At 41.9% G+C, this 14,081-nt stretch overlaps 1 protein-coding gene across 1 annotated transcript in view; it reads left to right on the top strand.

Annotated features, from left to right (window-relative positions):
- LOC105463529 (kinase insert domain receptor) overlaps positions 1–12,027 on the top strand; it is a 47,810-nt gene extending 35,783 nt beyond the window's left edge. Inside the window, exons 24-30 of the mRNA XM_011710677.3 lie at positions 13–124; positions 342–441; positions 847–952; positions 2,066–2,217; positions 7,177–7,276; positions 7,771–7,856; positions 9,599–12,027. Of these exons, the coding sequence (XP_011708979.2) occupies positions 13–124; positions 342–441; positions 847–952; positions 2,066–2,217; positions 7,177–7,276; positions 7,771–7,856; positions 9,599–9,821 (879 nt within the window). The 3' untranslated portion in view covers positions 9,822–12,027. The remainder of the gene's footprint in view (positions 1–12; positions 125–341; positions 442–846; positions 953–2,065; positions 2,218–7,176; positions 7,277–7,770; positions 7,857–9,598) is intronic.
- The last annotated feature ends 2,054 nt before the right edge of the window (positions 12,028–14,081 follow it).

The raw sequence follows: 14,081 nt of genomic DNA, 5'->3' as shown, positions 1-14,081 counted from the left end.
CTACCCATGTAGGCTCGCCTCCCTTTGAAATGGATGGCCCCAGAAACAATTTTTGACAGAGTGTACACAATCCAGAGTGACGTCTGGTCTTTTGGCGTGTTGCTGTGGGAAATATTTTCCTTGGGTAAGTCATTTCTCTTTGTCCTTCCATCCAGACTCCAAAGAGGAAGACAAAAGTTGTCTTTTCCTCTCTTGTACTTCACGTCTATCAGGCGAAACTTCTAGGAAGCTTTGGAAAAAAAAAAAGATACGTAGGTGATGAGGATATGCAAGATTCAGGCGCAGGGTTTTCTATAAGAGAAAATCAAATTAAAGAATGTCTCCTCCCTGTTTTATTCTAGGTGCTTCTCCATATCCTGGGGTAAAGATTGATGAAGAATTTTGTAGGCGATTGAAAGAAGGAACTAGAATGAGGGCCCCCGATTATACTACACCAGAAATGTAAGACTTTAAGAAGTGTTCCTCTGTTCTCTTTCTTTGCTCGCAAATTCTCCTTGCCTGGAAGACTTTCCATTATATAGACTTTCTTCATTGCCCAGTTAGTGTCCTGCTTTTACTTTGGGGCCTTTCTTGATAATTTCAAGCATGGAGTTATCACTTTTTGAAAAGATAGTACTTTATTATTCAAAGCAACCAGTTAGTTTTTATTAGATGTTGCTTTAAGTGTTTTGTTTTTTATACACATTGAGCCTCGGGAGTATGGGACTCTGTGTCTTACACAGTTTTGTATCCCTATTTAGCATCTCGACTCGTGGGCTCTTTATAAATGTGTACTCATTTAAGTGCTTATTTTCATCATTCAGGAAGAAAGAGGCATTTAATGAAATCAGTGTTTTGCCTCTCTAGGTACCAGACCATGCTGGACTGCTGGCACGGGGAGCCCAGTCAGAGACCCACGTTTTCAGAGTTGGTGGAACATTTGGGAAATCTCTTGCAAGCTAATGCTCAGCAGGTTTGTCACCTCCATCCAAGAAGCGCCTACAAAGAGTACTTAGATGTCAAGGACTTCCCTACTGCCTGAACTGTCTCATGGCTACCATGCCATCCTCTCAGCCATTGAATAATCTACTGTATTCTTCTACATCTGAGCAATAATGCTTTTCTAAAAGCTGCAATTACCCTTTTAGGCAGATAAGATTCTAATTTATGACCTGGGAGCAGACACTCTGATTTCTACCTACTTATCTTTTTGTTATATCTTCAAATGCTCTTCTAAAGCTAAAACAAACAAACAAAAAATCTGGTTGATCCACAGAAGATCAACAATGGAAGAAATTTCAAGAAATTTTTAGTAAATTCTGCAGGCAAAAATACATCTAAGCTATGCAAAAGAGATGGTTTCTGTCTTGGTATCATCCCAGGTTCTTATAACTTCCACTGGAAGATTTTAGAGTTGGAGTCTTTACTGTTAGAATGTTATTTAATCTCCAGTCAATGCTTCTTACTACAATGGAAGCGAATTTCCTCTTTCTTTTCTTTTGAACAGCTGGGGGACAATAGGTCAGCTCTATTTTTATCAATAAACCTTCCAAACATTTACAGATATCAAATAGTCATTTATTTCTTTTTCTTGATGCAATAATATTAAGTTGTGCAACCTTTTCTCAAAAGACCCATTTTCGTATCCATTTATTGCTTTTCTTTAGACTGTCATCAGTTTTTCCATTGCCTTGAAATGTGGTAGCTAAAACGGGATGCCATGCCCTTTGAAGGGCTTGGCTCGTGCGGTTAGGGCTCTGTGAAGGAGTGATTTTTTTGTTCTATGTAGCTCCGTGTGTTCTGTTGTTACCTCTCTGACCACAGCCTGCTTTCTCTTCTTTGTAACTGCACTTCCCTGTGGGCTCCTTACCCATCTCGTTTTTAGTTCTCTCCTTTAATATACCTTCCATTTCAACGGCTTTTTGTTTCTGACACATGATTTGTAATGTTGTCTTAAAGTTCTGTGTTCAGATATGAAAGCCACATGCCCTAGGTAGCCAAGAAGCCCCTGTGCCCTTTGTTTTTAATGAAAAGGCACTTGAAGAACTGAAGCCATAACAACAGTCTTCTGTGTTTATTGTTTCAGGACGGCAAAGACTATATTGTTCTTCCGATATCAGAGACTTTGAGCATGGAAGAGGATTCTGGACTCTCTCTGCCTACCTCACCTGTTTCCTGTATGGAGGAGGAGGAAGTATGTGACCCCAAATTCCATTATGACAACACAGCAGGAATCAGGTACAGTATATGGCCTAACATCCCCTGGGGGAGGGTAACTTCAAGGCCATCTCGGGGAGGGAGATTGGAAGTGGAAGGAAGACCATGTCTAAGGCTGCTGCATCCTACTTCCACATAACCTTAGCCCTGAGGTTAACATCATGGGGAATGCTCCTAGAAGAGGGCCTGGGTAGGTGTGCTTCCTCCCATCTGTAGCCCACGCTGCTGCCACAGCATTGCCTTTAAGAATTCCAAGCCCTGCAGCTGCAATAGCTGGAATGCCACAGTTTGCTAATCTCCGGAATAAAGAGACCAGTTTTACAAAGACATCTGCATTTAAATTATCCCCATGTATGCTTTTATTAATGTGAATTAAATGGCTTAGGAGAGATTCAGAAAGGAAGAGTTCTGTGCATGCATGAGAACACACTTATGGCTCTCTGGCAAGGATACAGAATGCCATGGGTCTGTGTCCTGAATTAGACTGGATGCTGCATCTCAGGAGCCCCTCCCACGTCTGATTTTCAGTATTTTATTTGCATAGCGGGAAGTCTGGGCTTATGTAAAACACATGCACTGCAGTCCTTTCCTGGTTTGCAGAGGGGTTCTGAAGGCAGCTTTCTTTTTTCTCTCTCCCAGCACCTGTGCATAAGGAAAGAGTTGGTGTGGTTCTCTACAATATGATATTAAAATTGCCCTTTACTAAGGCTGGGACTACTTCACTTTGCTTTGTTTCTTTCCCAACCCCTTTGGATGTTTTCCTGCTTTAATGGAATCCCTGACAGCATGGGTCCAGCCTGCCAGCCAGAGTGTGCCCGGGCTGCAGGGAGGGGCAGGGAGCTCTCTCATGTCCAGAGCATGGCCAGGTTGCCACATGGCAGGGATGCTAAGGAGAAACTGGTGGACAGTTTGCCTCCTAGAGTTGTGCAGGGCAGCAGAAACACTGATTGGAAGGAAGAAAGCTTAGAAGCCAGCAAGTGAGCTGACTGTTCCACCGAAGTCAAAAGCGTTAGGCATATTTTTAAAGAACTTTGCCGTATATTATCAGATGTTGCCAACATCATAACACTCAGAGTCAGGCAAGGTAGAAACAATAATCTTTTTTTTTTTTTATGTATTATTGAATGCAAGGCTCAGTTCTGTTACCTGAGGGCAGTACAAACTTGTGGTTAAAGATCAGGTATTAGAGTCAGATAAAACTGAGTGGGACCCCCAAGTCTGCCTTGTAGCAACTGTGAAACTTGGGGCAAATCATCTACCCTCTGCCTCAGTTTCTTTATCTGTGAAATGAGACAAGGTCAGTGGTGCTGTTGGAAAATGGCTGTTTTGAGAGTTGTAAGATATAATCTATTTCCAAGCACCTGACCCTTGAAAGCACTCAGTAAAAGATACCTATTAAGTGAGCTGCTTAAAATCACATCCTTGAGATGAATCCAGTTCCTCTGACACCTGAGTCCATGTTGTTTCCTCCCATGCCAAGGAGGGCCCTCAGAGAGAAACAGTAATGAAATGAGACTACAGTTCCACTCCTGTGTTTACACATTTCCAGTTCAAGTTCAGCCAGCCTTTTAGTGTGACAATTGTTCCCCACACACCATTATTGCCTCCCCCTTTATCGGAAAGCCATTTGATCATGAACTATATTCCCTGTGTTTTCTGTGACCAAGTAGAGTGATGATCCGAGTTAGCAGCCTCCTGGCTCGCCGGGTGCTTTGCATATGGTGCTGAGAAGGAGAAGAAATCATGTTTGTGTAATGGAAGCACCAAATACGATGTTGGATATATAAAAGGGCTGCTAACATTTATCCCCAGAAGCGTGGACAAATGTGACACCACTCTCCCAGCACAGGCCTGGCTCCTATTTTCTGTCTGTGATTTTTGAATTGGTTTTTCCAGTCCAGTTTCTCTTTTATCCTACCATAATTTAAAAAATAAAATGAAAATTGGAGTCTTTTGTCTGCATCTCCTCTCAACCTCCTCCACCTTTTTTCCTTTTTATAAAATAAAACTCATGGTCACATTTTAGTCATCTGGTTTCGAAGAGAAGCAGATAGAGGCATTTGCACATGGCATGCTTCATTCTGTTGCTCTCCTGGGGTTCTGTTTCTCTGGGGAGAATGAGTTGAGGCTGGGGTACTTCTCAGGGGGCTTGTTCCATCCTCTTATGCATTTCTGGCCAAGTACAAAAGCTGAGCAGTCTTTCTCCTTCTAATTTTCAATCCTATTGCATTATAAATAGAGCTGGACAGAGACGTCACTGTGGGAGCTAGCCTCATGATTTGTGGCCCCTTTAAACCATTTGGAAAATATTTACTTAGCATTTATTTAGAGAGGGACCACTCATGTCTAGACTTAGCTTTGTCTCTAATTTCCCCTGTGGATCAGTTCTGGCCTCAAGTTTGCATGCTTCCTGCAAGAAAGCACATACTCACTGGACTCATCTTTCTTTGAGGGCAGTTTTGGGACCATCTGCAATCGCTGTCATTTTCTCTGGGAGTTTCACCTCCCACATCAAGCAGCTTATCAAAAATTTCTTTGTAGTACTTTCTTAGAGAAAGGTTTTGGTGCATACTATTTTCTTCATTTTGGTTAATTGTTAGTGATGATTAAATGGCTCTTGTAGATTGATGCTTGGGATAGCCTGCTAGCTAGGTATTCCTGAATTTGGCTCCACCATTAGGCTGCTTGAAGTGGGACTGTCCTTTCTGCACTTTTTGTCTGTTTCATATCCCATACTTACACCCCTGACCCTGCTACTGCGTGATCAGTGCATGCATGACAGGAGAACAGCGCCGTTCACATACTGGGTGCTTAATAACGGCTTGAACAATTGTGTCTGCTGTTTTCTTCTTTCTTTTCCCTCCTGATACTCTTCCAAGGGAGTCTGTATGGAGTAGAGTAAAACAAAAACAAAAACTTCACATGGGCTTTGGTGTCTGAAGGCCTAAGTTTGAGTCCCAGTTCTACCCTTTATTAGCCATTTTCTCCCTAATCCTTGGCTCCCTCATCTCTAAAGGGGAAATAATTAAAAGACCTATTTCTCCGTTTTAGGAGGAACAGATGCACCATGGTCTGTGGAAATGCTTTGTCAATCATGAAAGGATCATGCCATTTAAAAAATTACTGGATTAAGAATTTAAGGAGCTGTCCTTTCTAAGGCAGCTAAATTATTTTCCAAACTTGCCAACCCTAGTTGATTCTATCCCCTAGATATCTCTAGAATGAACCCATGTCTCCAAACCTCATGGGCATTCCATTTTTCTAGCCAAGCTGCCTTTCTTTCTCCTGAAGAAGTGCAGTATTTTTCCCATGGGTCTTATGCCTCTAGTCTTATTCTTTTCAATCCACAGTCAATTCTCTAAAGGGCATATCTGATCTTGTCAATTCCATGCTTAAAATCCTTCAGTGGCTCCTCATTGCCCTCAAAATAATAATCCAAACATTCCAGTTATGTGATTTTGGATAAGTTCCTTGACCTTCCTATGCCTTGGTTTCCTCATCTGAAAAGCTGGGATAGTAATACTCACCCCTAGAGTGGTACCGTGGTGAACACGTCATGAAATGCTGCTTAGACAGCATCTGGCACAGTGCCAGGCATGTGGCAGATTATCAGTGAGGGCTTCCTGAACAAGTGAATGCAGGAATGATTGACTATGGTACCAGTAGTTTTCGACAACCATTACTTTTAGGGGTTGGACTTACAAGAAAGTAGCCTTCGATCGCACCCTGTGTATCATATCCTCTAACTTGTGGAGTTTCCTGAGTGAGGGTGTCACCTGTAAATCTCATTCTCTCCTCTCTGTACAGGGAGGAACCAGCCTCTTGGGGTAGGGGAGAGAGATTTAATTTCCATTCTTCTCCTGTGGCCCAAGGTCTATGCAGCATGTTCCAGAAGGCTGCTTGTAGCGGGAAGTAGGCTGGTATAGGAATGAAGAGTGTATTTTCTGTCTCGTTGGGTCCTCCCAGTGAGTAGGACTTCCCTTCCCTCACTTGGGCTGTAAGTGATTTTGATAGCATCAACTAGACTCACCCAAAGCCACATGGCCGGGAAGGAGCCTTCCCAAGAAGGAGAGGATCTGTTGTTCGAAAAGTCTTATTATTTGGACTCCTGAAGGAAGCTTTGGAAGTCAAAGGAGAAAAATGAGCTTTGTTTGAGAGAGCATTATTCTTCCTAAGAACAATAAGCCCAACATTCTCCATGTCATTCATTTTTCCAACATCTCCGTGAGCTAGGGAGGGAGTGCTACTGCCAACACATCTTTCAGATGGGAAAAGAGGGTCACGGAAATATTCATGACTTTCTCAAGTTTCTGCAGTCAGTGGTAGATTCTGAAATAGGCAAAATATCTTGTTACTCTCAAACCACTGCTCTTTCCTGAGACAGCAACTCTGGGGGCAAAAATGAGGGGACAGTGAGACTCAGTCCACCTTCCCTTTGCACACTAAGCCTCTGTTACACAGAAAAGGAAGAGGTTGTCTTCAAATCACTGCTGGGTTCAGTATCCTTTAAGGAGACCTTCACATGATTCCTCTGCCTATCTTTCATTGAATGGTTGCTCTGTGAGCATTATCCAGAAAAAATTTCCCGGGAGATGGCCAGACAGATGTGAAACACTCGGTAATATATCCAGAGCTCGATGGAGGAATCCCATGCAATCAGGAAGCCAAGTAGAAGGCACTTGATAACTCCCTCTGCTATTGTTGTCTTTAGTCCAGGACTGGACCTCAGAAGTAGGGTTCAAAAGAACAGGCTCATCGAGACTCCTCAGTTATATTATACTTTTAAATGGACTTTCTCAGGAAATTAAGCCTTCCATGTGTGCTAGCAGAGAAAGATTTTTATTTTGTTTTGTTTTTCTAAAGGATGTTTTGAAGGTTGCTATTAAGTTTGTGGTTGAAAGATAATGAACTTAGGTATCACTTGTGGTATCTGCAGTCAAATATACCACCAATAAAATATAAATATTTGTTCTTTTGCAGTCAGTATCTGCAGAACAGTAAGCGAAAGAGTCGGCCTGTGAGTGTAAAAACATTTGAAGACATCCCATTAGAAGAACCAGAAGTAAAAGTAATCCCAGATGTAAGTACATCTTTTAAAAATAGTCTTAGAAATAATACAAAGGATGAAACACTAGTTAGATAAATATTAGCCTAAGCATTAAAGTCTTGGAGCCTCATTAGAAGGCTGCCCTCGAGTGTGTGTATCATGGGGTCATTATGGAGATGGAACTCTGTGTTTTACATAAGTAAAGTCCTTGGTCCAAGGTTCAAGACAGTGTAGCTTTCTGACCAATTTCACTAAAGTGCAAGTAGTGTCATGGTGAAGAAAGCAATGGTAACAGGCATTCTCAGCTGCTGATGTGAAAATTTTCTCTTCTCCCTGGCCTGTGTCTACTCATAGGAAGCAGTTGCTTCCTTTTGTAGCTTGGACAATTTGTGGCTATTATACCTTTATGTTCTTCCACAGGACCTTATTTGATAGTCATGATAGATGGGTTGAGAAATCACCTTAATTAAATAGTTGGTCATTTTATATGCTCAATTAACTGTGCCATCTCATTGTCTCTGAAAAAGGACAACCAGACGGACAGTGGTATGGTTCTTGCCTCAGAAGAGCTGAAAACTTTGGAAGACAGAACCAAATTAGCTCCATCTTTTAGGTAAGACTCAGCCACATTAAAAAGACAAATTTCAATAGGAATTTTTGGAAGCAACTTAGGACTTTCAATATAAGTGCAGACTTTTCCCTATGGGGTCTTTGTTGTTTGGAGAAATTAACATCAATTTAACAAATAAAGAAGGAAACAAACCACATGATAAAATTAAGTGACAAATCTAAAAATAATCTGAAATAAATTAGAGAATTTGGTCAATTTTTATGAGAATTCAAGAATACTAGGGAATTTCTGAGTATAGTTACTGTAGTCAGTAATGGCTAAATGAAAAAGTGATTGGATGTGATCCCTAAAGCTGTCAATATGATTGCAATCTTTGTGGACTCTGAAGAATTTTTAAGTCTGTATACAAATGGGTGCCTTTGTGCTTAAGAAGTATGATATATAAATAAACCAATATCTATTTGTTTGAGACATTTAAATATTATTGTCCGAATTCATAAGTATTTCGTTGTGGGAAAAGTATTAAAATGAGTTTTAAATATAATCTCCACTCTGTGGTTCAGTAGGAATTTGTAGTTGTCTTGAATACGTGTATGTTCTCTTAACATAACAAATAAATGAAAATCTATATTTATAAGAATAATAGGATAAGTGTAGTTATGTATTTGCTGGAGTTTATTTGCTAGAGTATTCTTACCTAAAGGTAAGAATAGAGGTTTTGATCTGCTTATTATCTAACTTTTATATAAAATGGGAATACTCATGGGTTTTTGAATAATGCTCATACCAAAAAGAAAACAAACAAAAGAAACCCCACCACATTAAAAGGTGTCATTGTGCTATTTTATTGTTTTCTTTAAGGCCCAAGGTAAAAAGTTGTGAAAGTCAATGGTATGTTTCATTCATTAATTAAAAAAATGTTTATTTGGCAAGTATCATGTGCAGCGCGCCATGCCATTGCTTAAGACACCTACATTAGTTTTGTTGGGGTTGAATTGAAAGAAAAAATTGTATTTCTCATTATTTGAAGTAACTTTTAAGCTATGTATAAACATGAGTTACTAAAATTCCTTTTTGCAGTTTTAACATGAAGAAATTGGGTAAAACACCTATTACCGGGAAAAAACACCTTAGAATGGTTTGTGAAAATGTAAATCCTGAAATTTTAGATCAACACAGCCTACATTTCTAGGCTTTGACATGATTACCATCTGTCAGGATTCCATGCCATTGAAAACATTTTCTAGTTGCTGCTGAGTGACTGGGGTCCTCAGTCCTTCCAAGGAATGTGGTTTTGATGAGTAAAAAGCAGCGTTTGACATATCTGGCTTGACTGCACACACGCTTCAAGTTATTAAAGGTTAAAGTTGCTCAAGAACTTTATTACCACCATACACATGCCCCGTAGTTCCCAAATTGCCACAATGGAAAAAGCACAAGTGAAATTTCAGAACATCCCAGTTTCCTTGAATATCATGCAAGTGGCCCTTTGCGCCTGTCATTGTATACAAACTTGTCAATCTGCAAGGCCATAAACATGTTCCATCGGTTGGGGCCTTTGCATAACTCGGGAGAACTGCCTTTCATCTCATTTGAGGCTTGAAAGACTTGGACCTGAATAAGAGGATTTATCTGCAACTACTAATTCATGCGAGTACCTGAAAATAGACCTTGTCCCTGTAAACCTGATATGCTGATTAACAACTGGGAGAGACAGGGGGCTGGGGTCAGCAAAAGAACTGTCTTCTCTCTGCCAACTCATTTGCTTGCCATTTCTTCCACAGTGGAATGGTGTCCAGCAAAAGCAGGGAGTCTGTGGCATCTGAGGGCTCAAACCAGACAAGTGGCTACCAGTCCGGATATCACTCCGACGACACAGACACCACTGTGTACTCCAGTGAGGAAGCAGAACTTTTAAAGCTGATAGAGATCGGAGTGCAAACCGGCAGCACAGCCCAGATTCTCCAGCCTGACTCGGGGACCACATTGAGCTCCCCTCCTGTTTAAAAGGAAGCACCCACGCCCCCAACTCCTGGACATCACATAAGAGGTGCTGCTCAGATTTTCAAGTGTTGTTCTTTCCACCAGCAGGAAGTAGCCGCATTTGATTTTCATTTCAACAACAAAAAAAGGACCTCGGACTGCAGGGAGCTAGTCTTCTAGGCATATCCTGGAAGAGGCTTGTGACCCAAGAATGTGTCCGTGTATTCTCCCAGTGTTAACCTGATCCTCTTTTTCATTCATTTAAAAAGCATTTATCATGCTGCCTACTGCGGGTCTCACCATGGGTTAGAACAAAGACGTTCAAGAAATGGCCCCATCCTCAAAGAAGTAGCAGTACCTGGGGAGTTGACACTTCTGTAAAACTAGAAGATAAACCAGGCAATGTAAGTGTTTGGGGTGTTGCAGATGGGAAGGATTTGCAGGGCTCAGTCTATCCAAGAGGCTTTGTTTAGGACGTCGGTCCCAAGCCAAGCCTTAAGTGTGGAATTCAGATTGACAGAAAGGAAGACTAACATTAGCTTGCTCTGAGAGAGTACTGGAGCCTGCAAATGCATTGTGTTGGCTCCGGTGGAGGTGGGCATGGGTTCTGTTCTGAAATGTAAAGGCTTCAGATGGGGTTTCTGGTTTTAGAAGGTTGCGTGTTCTTCGCAGTTGGGCTGAAGGAGAGTTCCTTGTGCTGTTTCCGACTCCTAATTAGAGTTCCTTCCAGACCCTTACGTGTCTCCTGGCCAAGCCCCAGGAAGGAAATTACGCAGCTCTGGCTCCTTGTCTCTCAGGCTGATCCTTTATTCAGAACACCACAAAGTAAGGACATTCAGCTCGAGGCTCCCTGCCGTGTTGAAGAGTTCTGACTGCACAAACCAGCTTCTGGTTTCTTCTGGATGAATACCCTCATCTCTATCCTGATGTGATATGTCTGAGACTGAAGGCGGGAGGTTCAATGTCAAGCTGTGTGTAGTGTCAAAGCTTCAGGAAGGATTTTACCCTTTTGTTCTTCCCCCCGTCCCCAACCCACTCTCACCCCACAACCCATCAGGATTTTAGTTATTTGGCCTCTACACTCCAGTAAACCTCTACACTCCAGTAAACAAACTCCAGAGAGTTTGTTCACTCTCTGAATGATTATTAGCCAGACTTCAAAATTACTTTATAGCCCAAATTATAACATCTATTGTATTGTTTAGACTTTTAACATATAGAGCTATTTCTACTGATTTTTGCCCTTCTTCTGTCCTTTTTTTCAAAAAAGAAAATGTGTTTTTTGTTTGGTACCATAGTGTGAAATGCTGGGAACAATGACTATAAGACATGCTATGGCACATATATTTATAGTCTGTTTATGTAGAAACAAATGTAATATATTAAAGCCTTATATTATATATAATGAACTTTGTACTATTCACATTTTGTATCAGTATTATGTAGCATAAAAAAGGTCATAATGCTTTCAGCAATCGATGTCATTTTATTAAAAAACATTGAAAAACTTGAAGGTTGAACATTGAAACCCTTTGCAAGGTTGCATTACCGTACCCATCATTTCTAAACTGGAGGAGGGGTGGCCGGGCACAGTGGCTCACACCTAAAAACCCAACACTTTGGGAGGCCAAGGTGGGAGGATCGCTTGAGCCCAGGAGTTCAAGACCAGTCTGGTCAACATGGTCAGATTCCATCTTAAAGAAAAAAGGTAAAAATAAAATAAAATGGAGAAGAAGCAATCAGACATATTTTCCATGCGGTTGTTTTACATTTTTACTGGTTTTCTTACTCTTCTTATAAGGGATATTTTCATAACCTGGTTATATATTTTACAAACCAGTAAATGTATTTGTAGTACAAAGTATGAGGGTATAATATCACCACAACTATTTTGAGGATAAGTATGTCTGGTTTAAAGTTTAACTGCTCCTTCCTTCTTCTTCATCACAAATAATTCACACACATGCACACACACACAGACACACCCACCGCCCAAGCATACACCCCCCAACACCCACACCTCTCCCCAGGACCCTCACACACCCACACATCTAACTCCCCCATACTCACACCCACACCCCCCTCACACTCACCCCCATCCCCACACACCTACACACCCACCAACACACACATACCCACACACACCAACACACACACCCACATACACCCTCCACACACATACCCATACACACCCACCAACACACACCCACACCCACCCACATACGCACACCCCCTACACACATACCCCCCCACATACCCACCCACCCACACCCTCCATACATACACCCACACATCCAACCCCCCACACTCACACCCACACCCCACACACTCACACCCACACCCCACACCCCACACACACACCCACACAATCCACCCTCCCACAGTCACACCCCCCCACACGCATTGCCACACACACACCCCACACACCCACCCCACAGACATTCCTACACACATCCACCACACTCCACCCCCACACACTCACACACCACCCCCACACACCCCCACACCCACACTCCCACACACACCCCTACACACACACACTCCCACACTTTTTCATTTTATATTCTGAGCACTTTTGAGATTGTTAAAACAGAGATATGTGCACTTCATATCTGTTAGAATAGCCAGTCATGAAACTCAGGGTGAAAGACCCAGAGACAGGTGATCAGACCCATGGCAGTGCAGGGAGGCATGGACCAGATTTACAGTCTCTAACAATATTCTACACTGCACTCACAGAGTTAGAACATAAGATCCATTATTGCCATTTTGAATGAATGACTATTACCCGAATTCAGTAGGAGGAGTTATTTAATAAATTATTGGCCCAAATAAGTGACCTTATTTTTGTGATTCTTTTTTTTTTTTTTTTTTTTAGACGGAGTCTCACTCTGTCATCCAGGCTGGAGTGCAGTGGCGCTATCGCGGCTCATTGCAAGCTCCACCTCCCGATTCACGCCATTCTCCTGCCTCAGCCTCTGGAGTAGCTGGGACTACAGGCATTTGCCACCGTGCCCGGCTAATATTTTGTATTTTTAGTAGAGACGGGGTTTCCCTATATTGGCCAGGATGGTCTCGATCTCCTGACCTTGTGATCCGCCTGCCTTAGCCTCTCAAAGTGCTGGGATTACAGGCGTGAGCCACCGCGCCTGACCGAATTTTTGTGATTTTTTTTAATACAAGATTTTGAAATGTTTGTCTAATCAAATATGCCTCTCTCTCTTTTTAAAAAATGGCTCCTAGGTTTAAAAAAATTTTATTAAGGAAGGTCTTCCCAATTCCAAAATAACCTCCAATTCTAAATTTTCTTCTTTTATTGCATTTAAATCCATTTGGGATTATTTTCATATATGGAGCAAAGGGAAATAGCAGTCTAACTTTATTCTTTTTTTCAAGCAGATTTTCAATCATGGCAGCACCGTTTATTAAATATCTCTGTTTTCCCCATGGTTGGCAACAACTCTATTGTATCATGGTTCAAAACGATCATGTTACTGAGATGTTCTGCACAGCTATGTTATGAAGGGTGGAGCTGTTGCTGTTGTGTGTTCTTGGGGATGGCACTTCCAGATCGAGGATGAGAACATTAGGGTCTCCTGAAGGACATCGGTAAACTGTGGGTCAGGCTGTCCTTGCAGAGAGTTCCTCATCTGTTACTGTTGTTACAGTCTCTTTCAGTAAATGAGTGGAAGAGTCTAGGTTATTTGGGATGGAGAAGATCTTGTACGAAAACACAGGATTTTCTTCACTTTAAGAAAAAGAGAAGATTTTCTTTTTCATAAGTGGCTCCTGGCATTGCTTCCAATGCCAGAAATTTGGATTTAGCTGAAACTTCACACTTTATTAAGAAATGCTTTCAGCACCTCAGGCAGAATGATTAGGAGGTGAGGTTTGGCCTTCTTCCTCTCTTTTCTGTCTTCCATGCCTCTTGTTCTTAGCATTTTTTTTTCTCCTCATTTGCCCCTGTATTGAAGAAAAAATCTGTGGTTTCTGAAAGTGCTTCCTGCAGGGTCTTATTTTCAAAGCTTTCCCTGGAGGCTTTTGATGTGTTTTAGGTGAGGCTACTGTTTCTCCCTCTGGCTCCTGCCCTCTCTCCTTCACTCCCTTGATCCACTTCTGTCCTTCTCCCTCCCTTCAAACCCTCTTGTCTCCTCACCTTCCATTTCTCTCTCCACTCACCTTCTTCTCTGCACCCCCAACCCCAGCAGGAGAGGTGAGAGCTAAACCCCAGATTAGGTTTTCCTATCAATGAACATTCCTTTGCCCTCTTCAGTAAAAGGAAGG

The sequence above is a fragment of the Macaca nemestrina genome, chromosome 3 (assembly GCF_043159975.1).
Source record: "Macaca nemestrina isolate mMacNem1 chromosome 3, mMacNem.hap1, whole genome shotgun sequence".
NCBI lineage: Eukaryota > Metazoa > Chordata > Mammalia > Primates > Cercopithecidae > Macaca > Macaca nemestrina.
The sequence above is the reverse complement of the archived record's forward strand: the minus strand, read 5'-3'. Positions and strand labels throughout refer to the sequence as shown.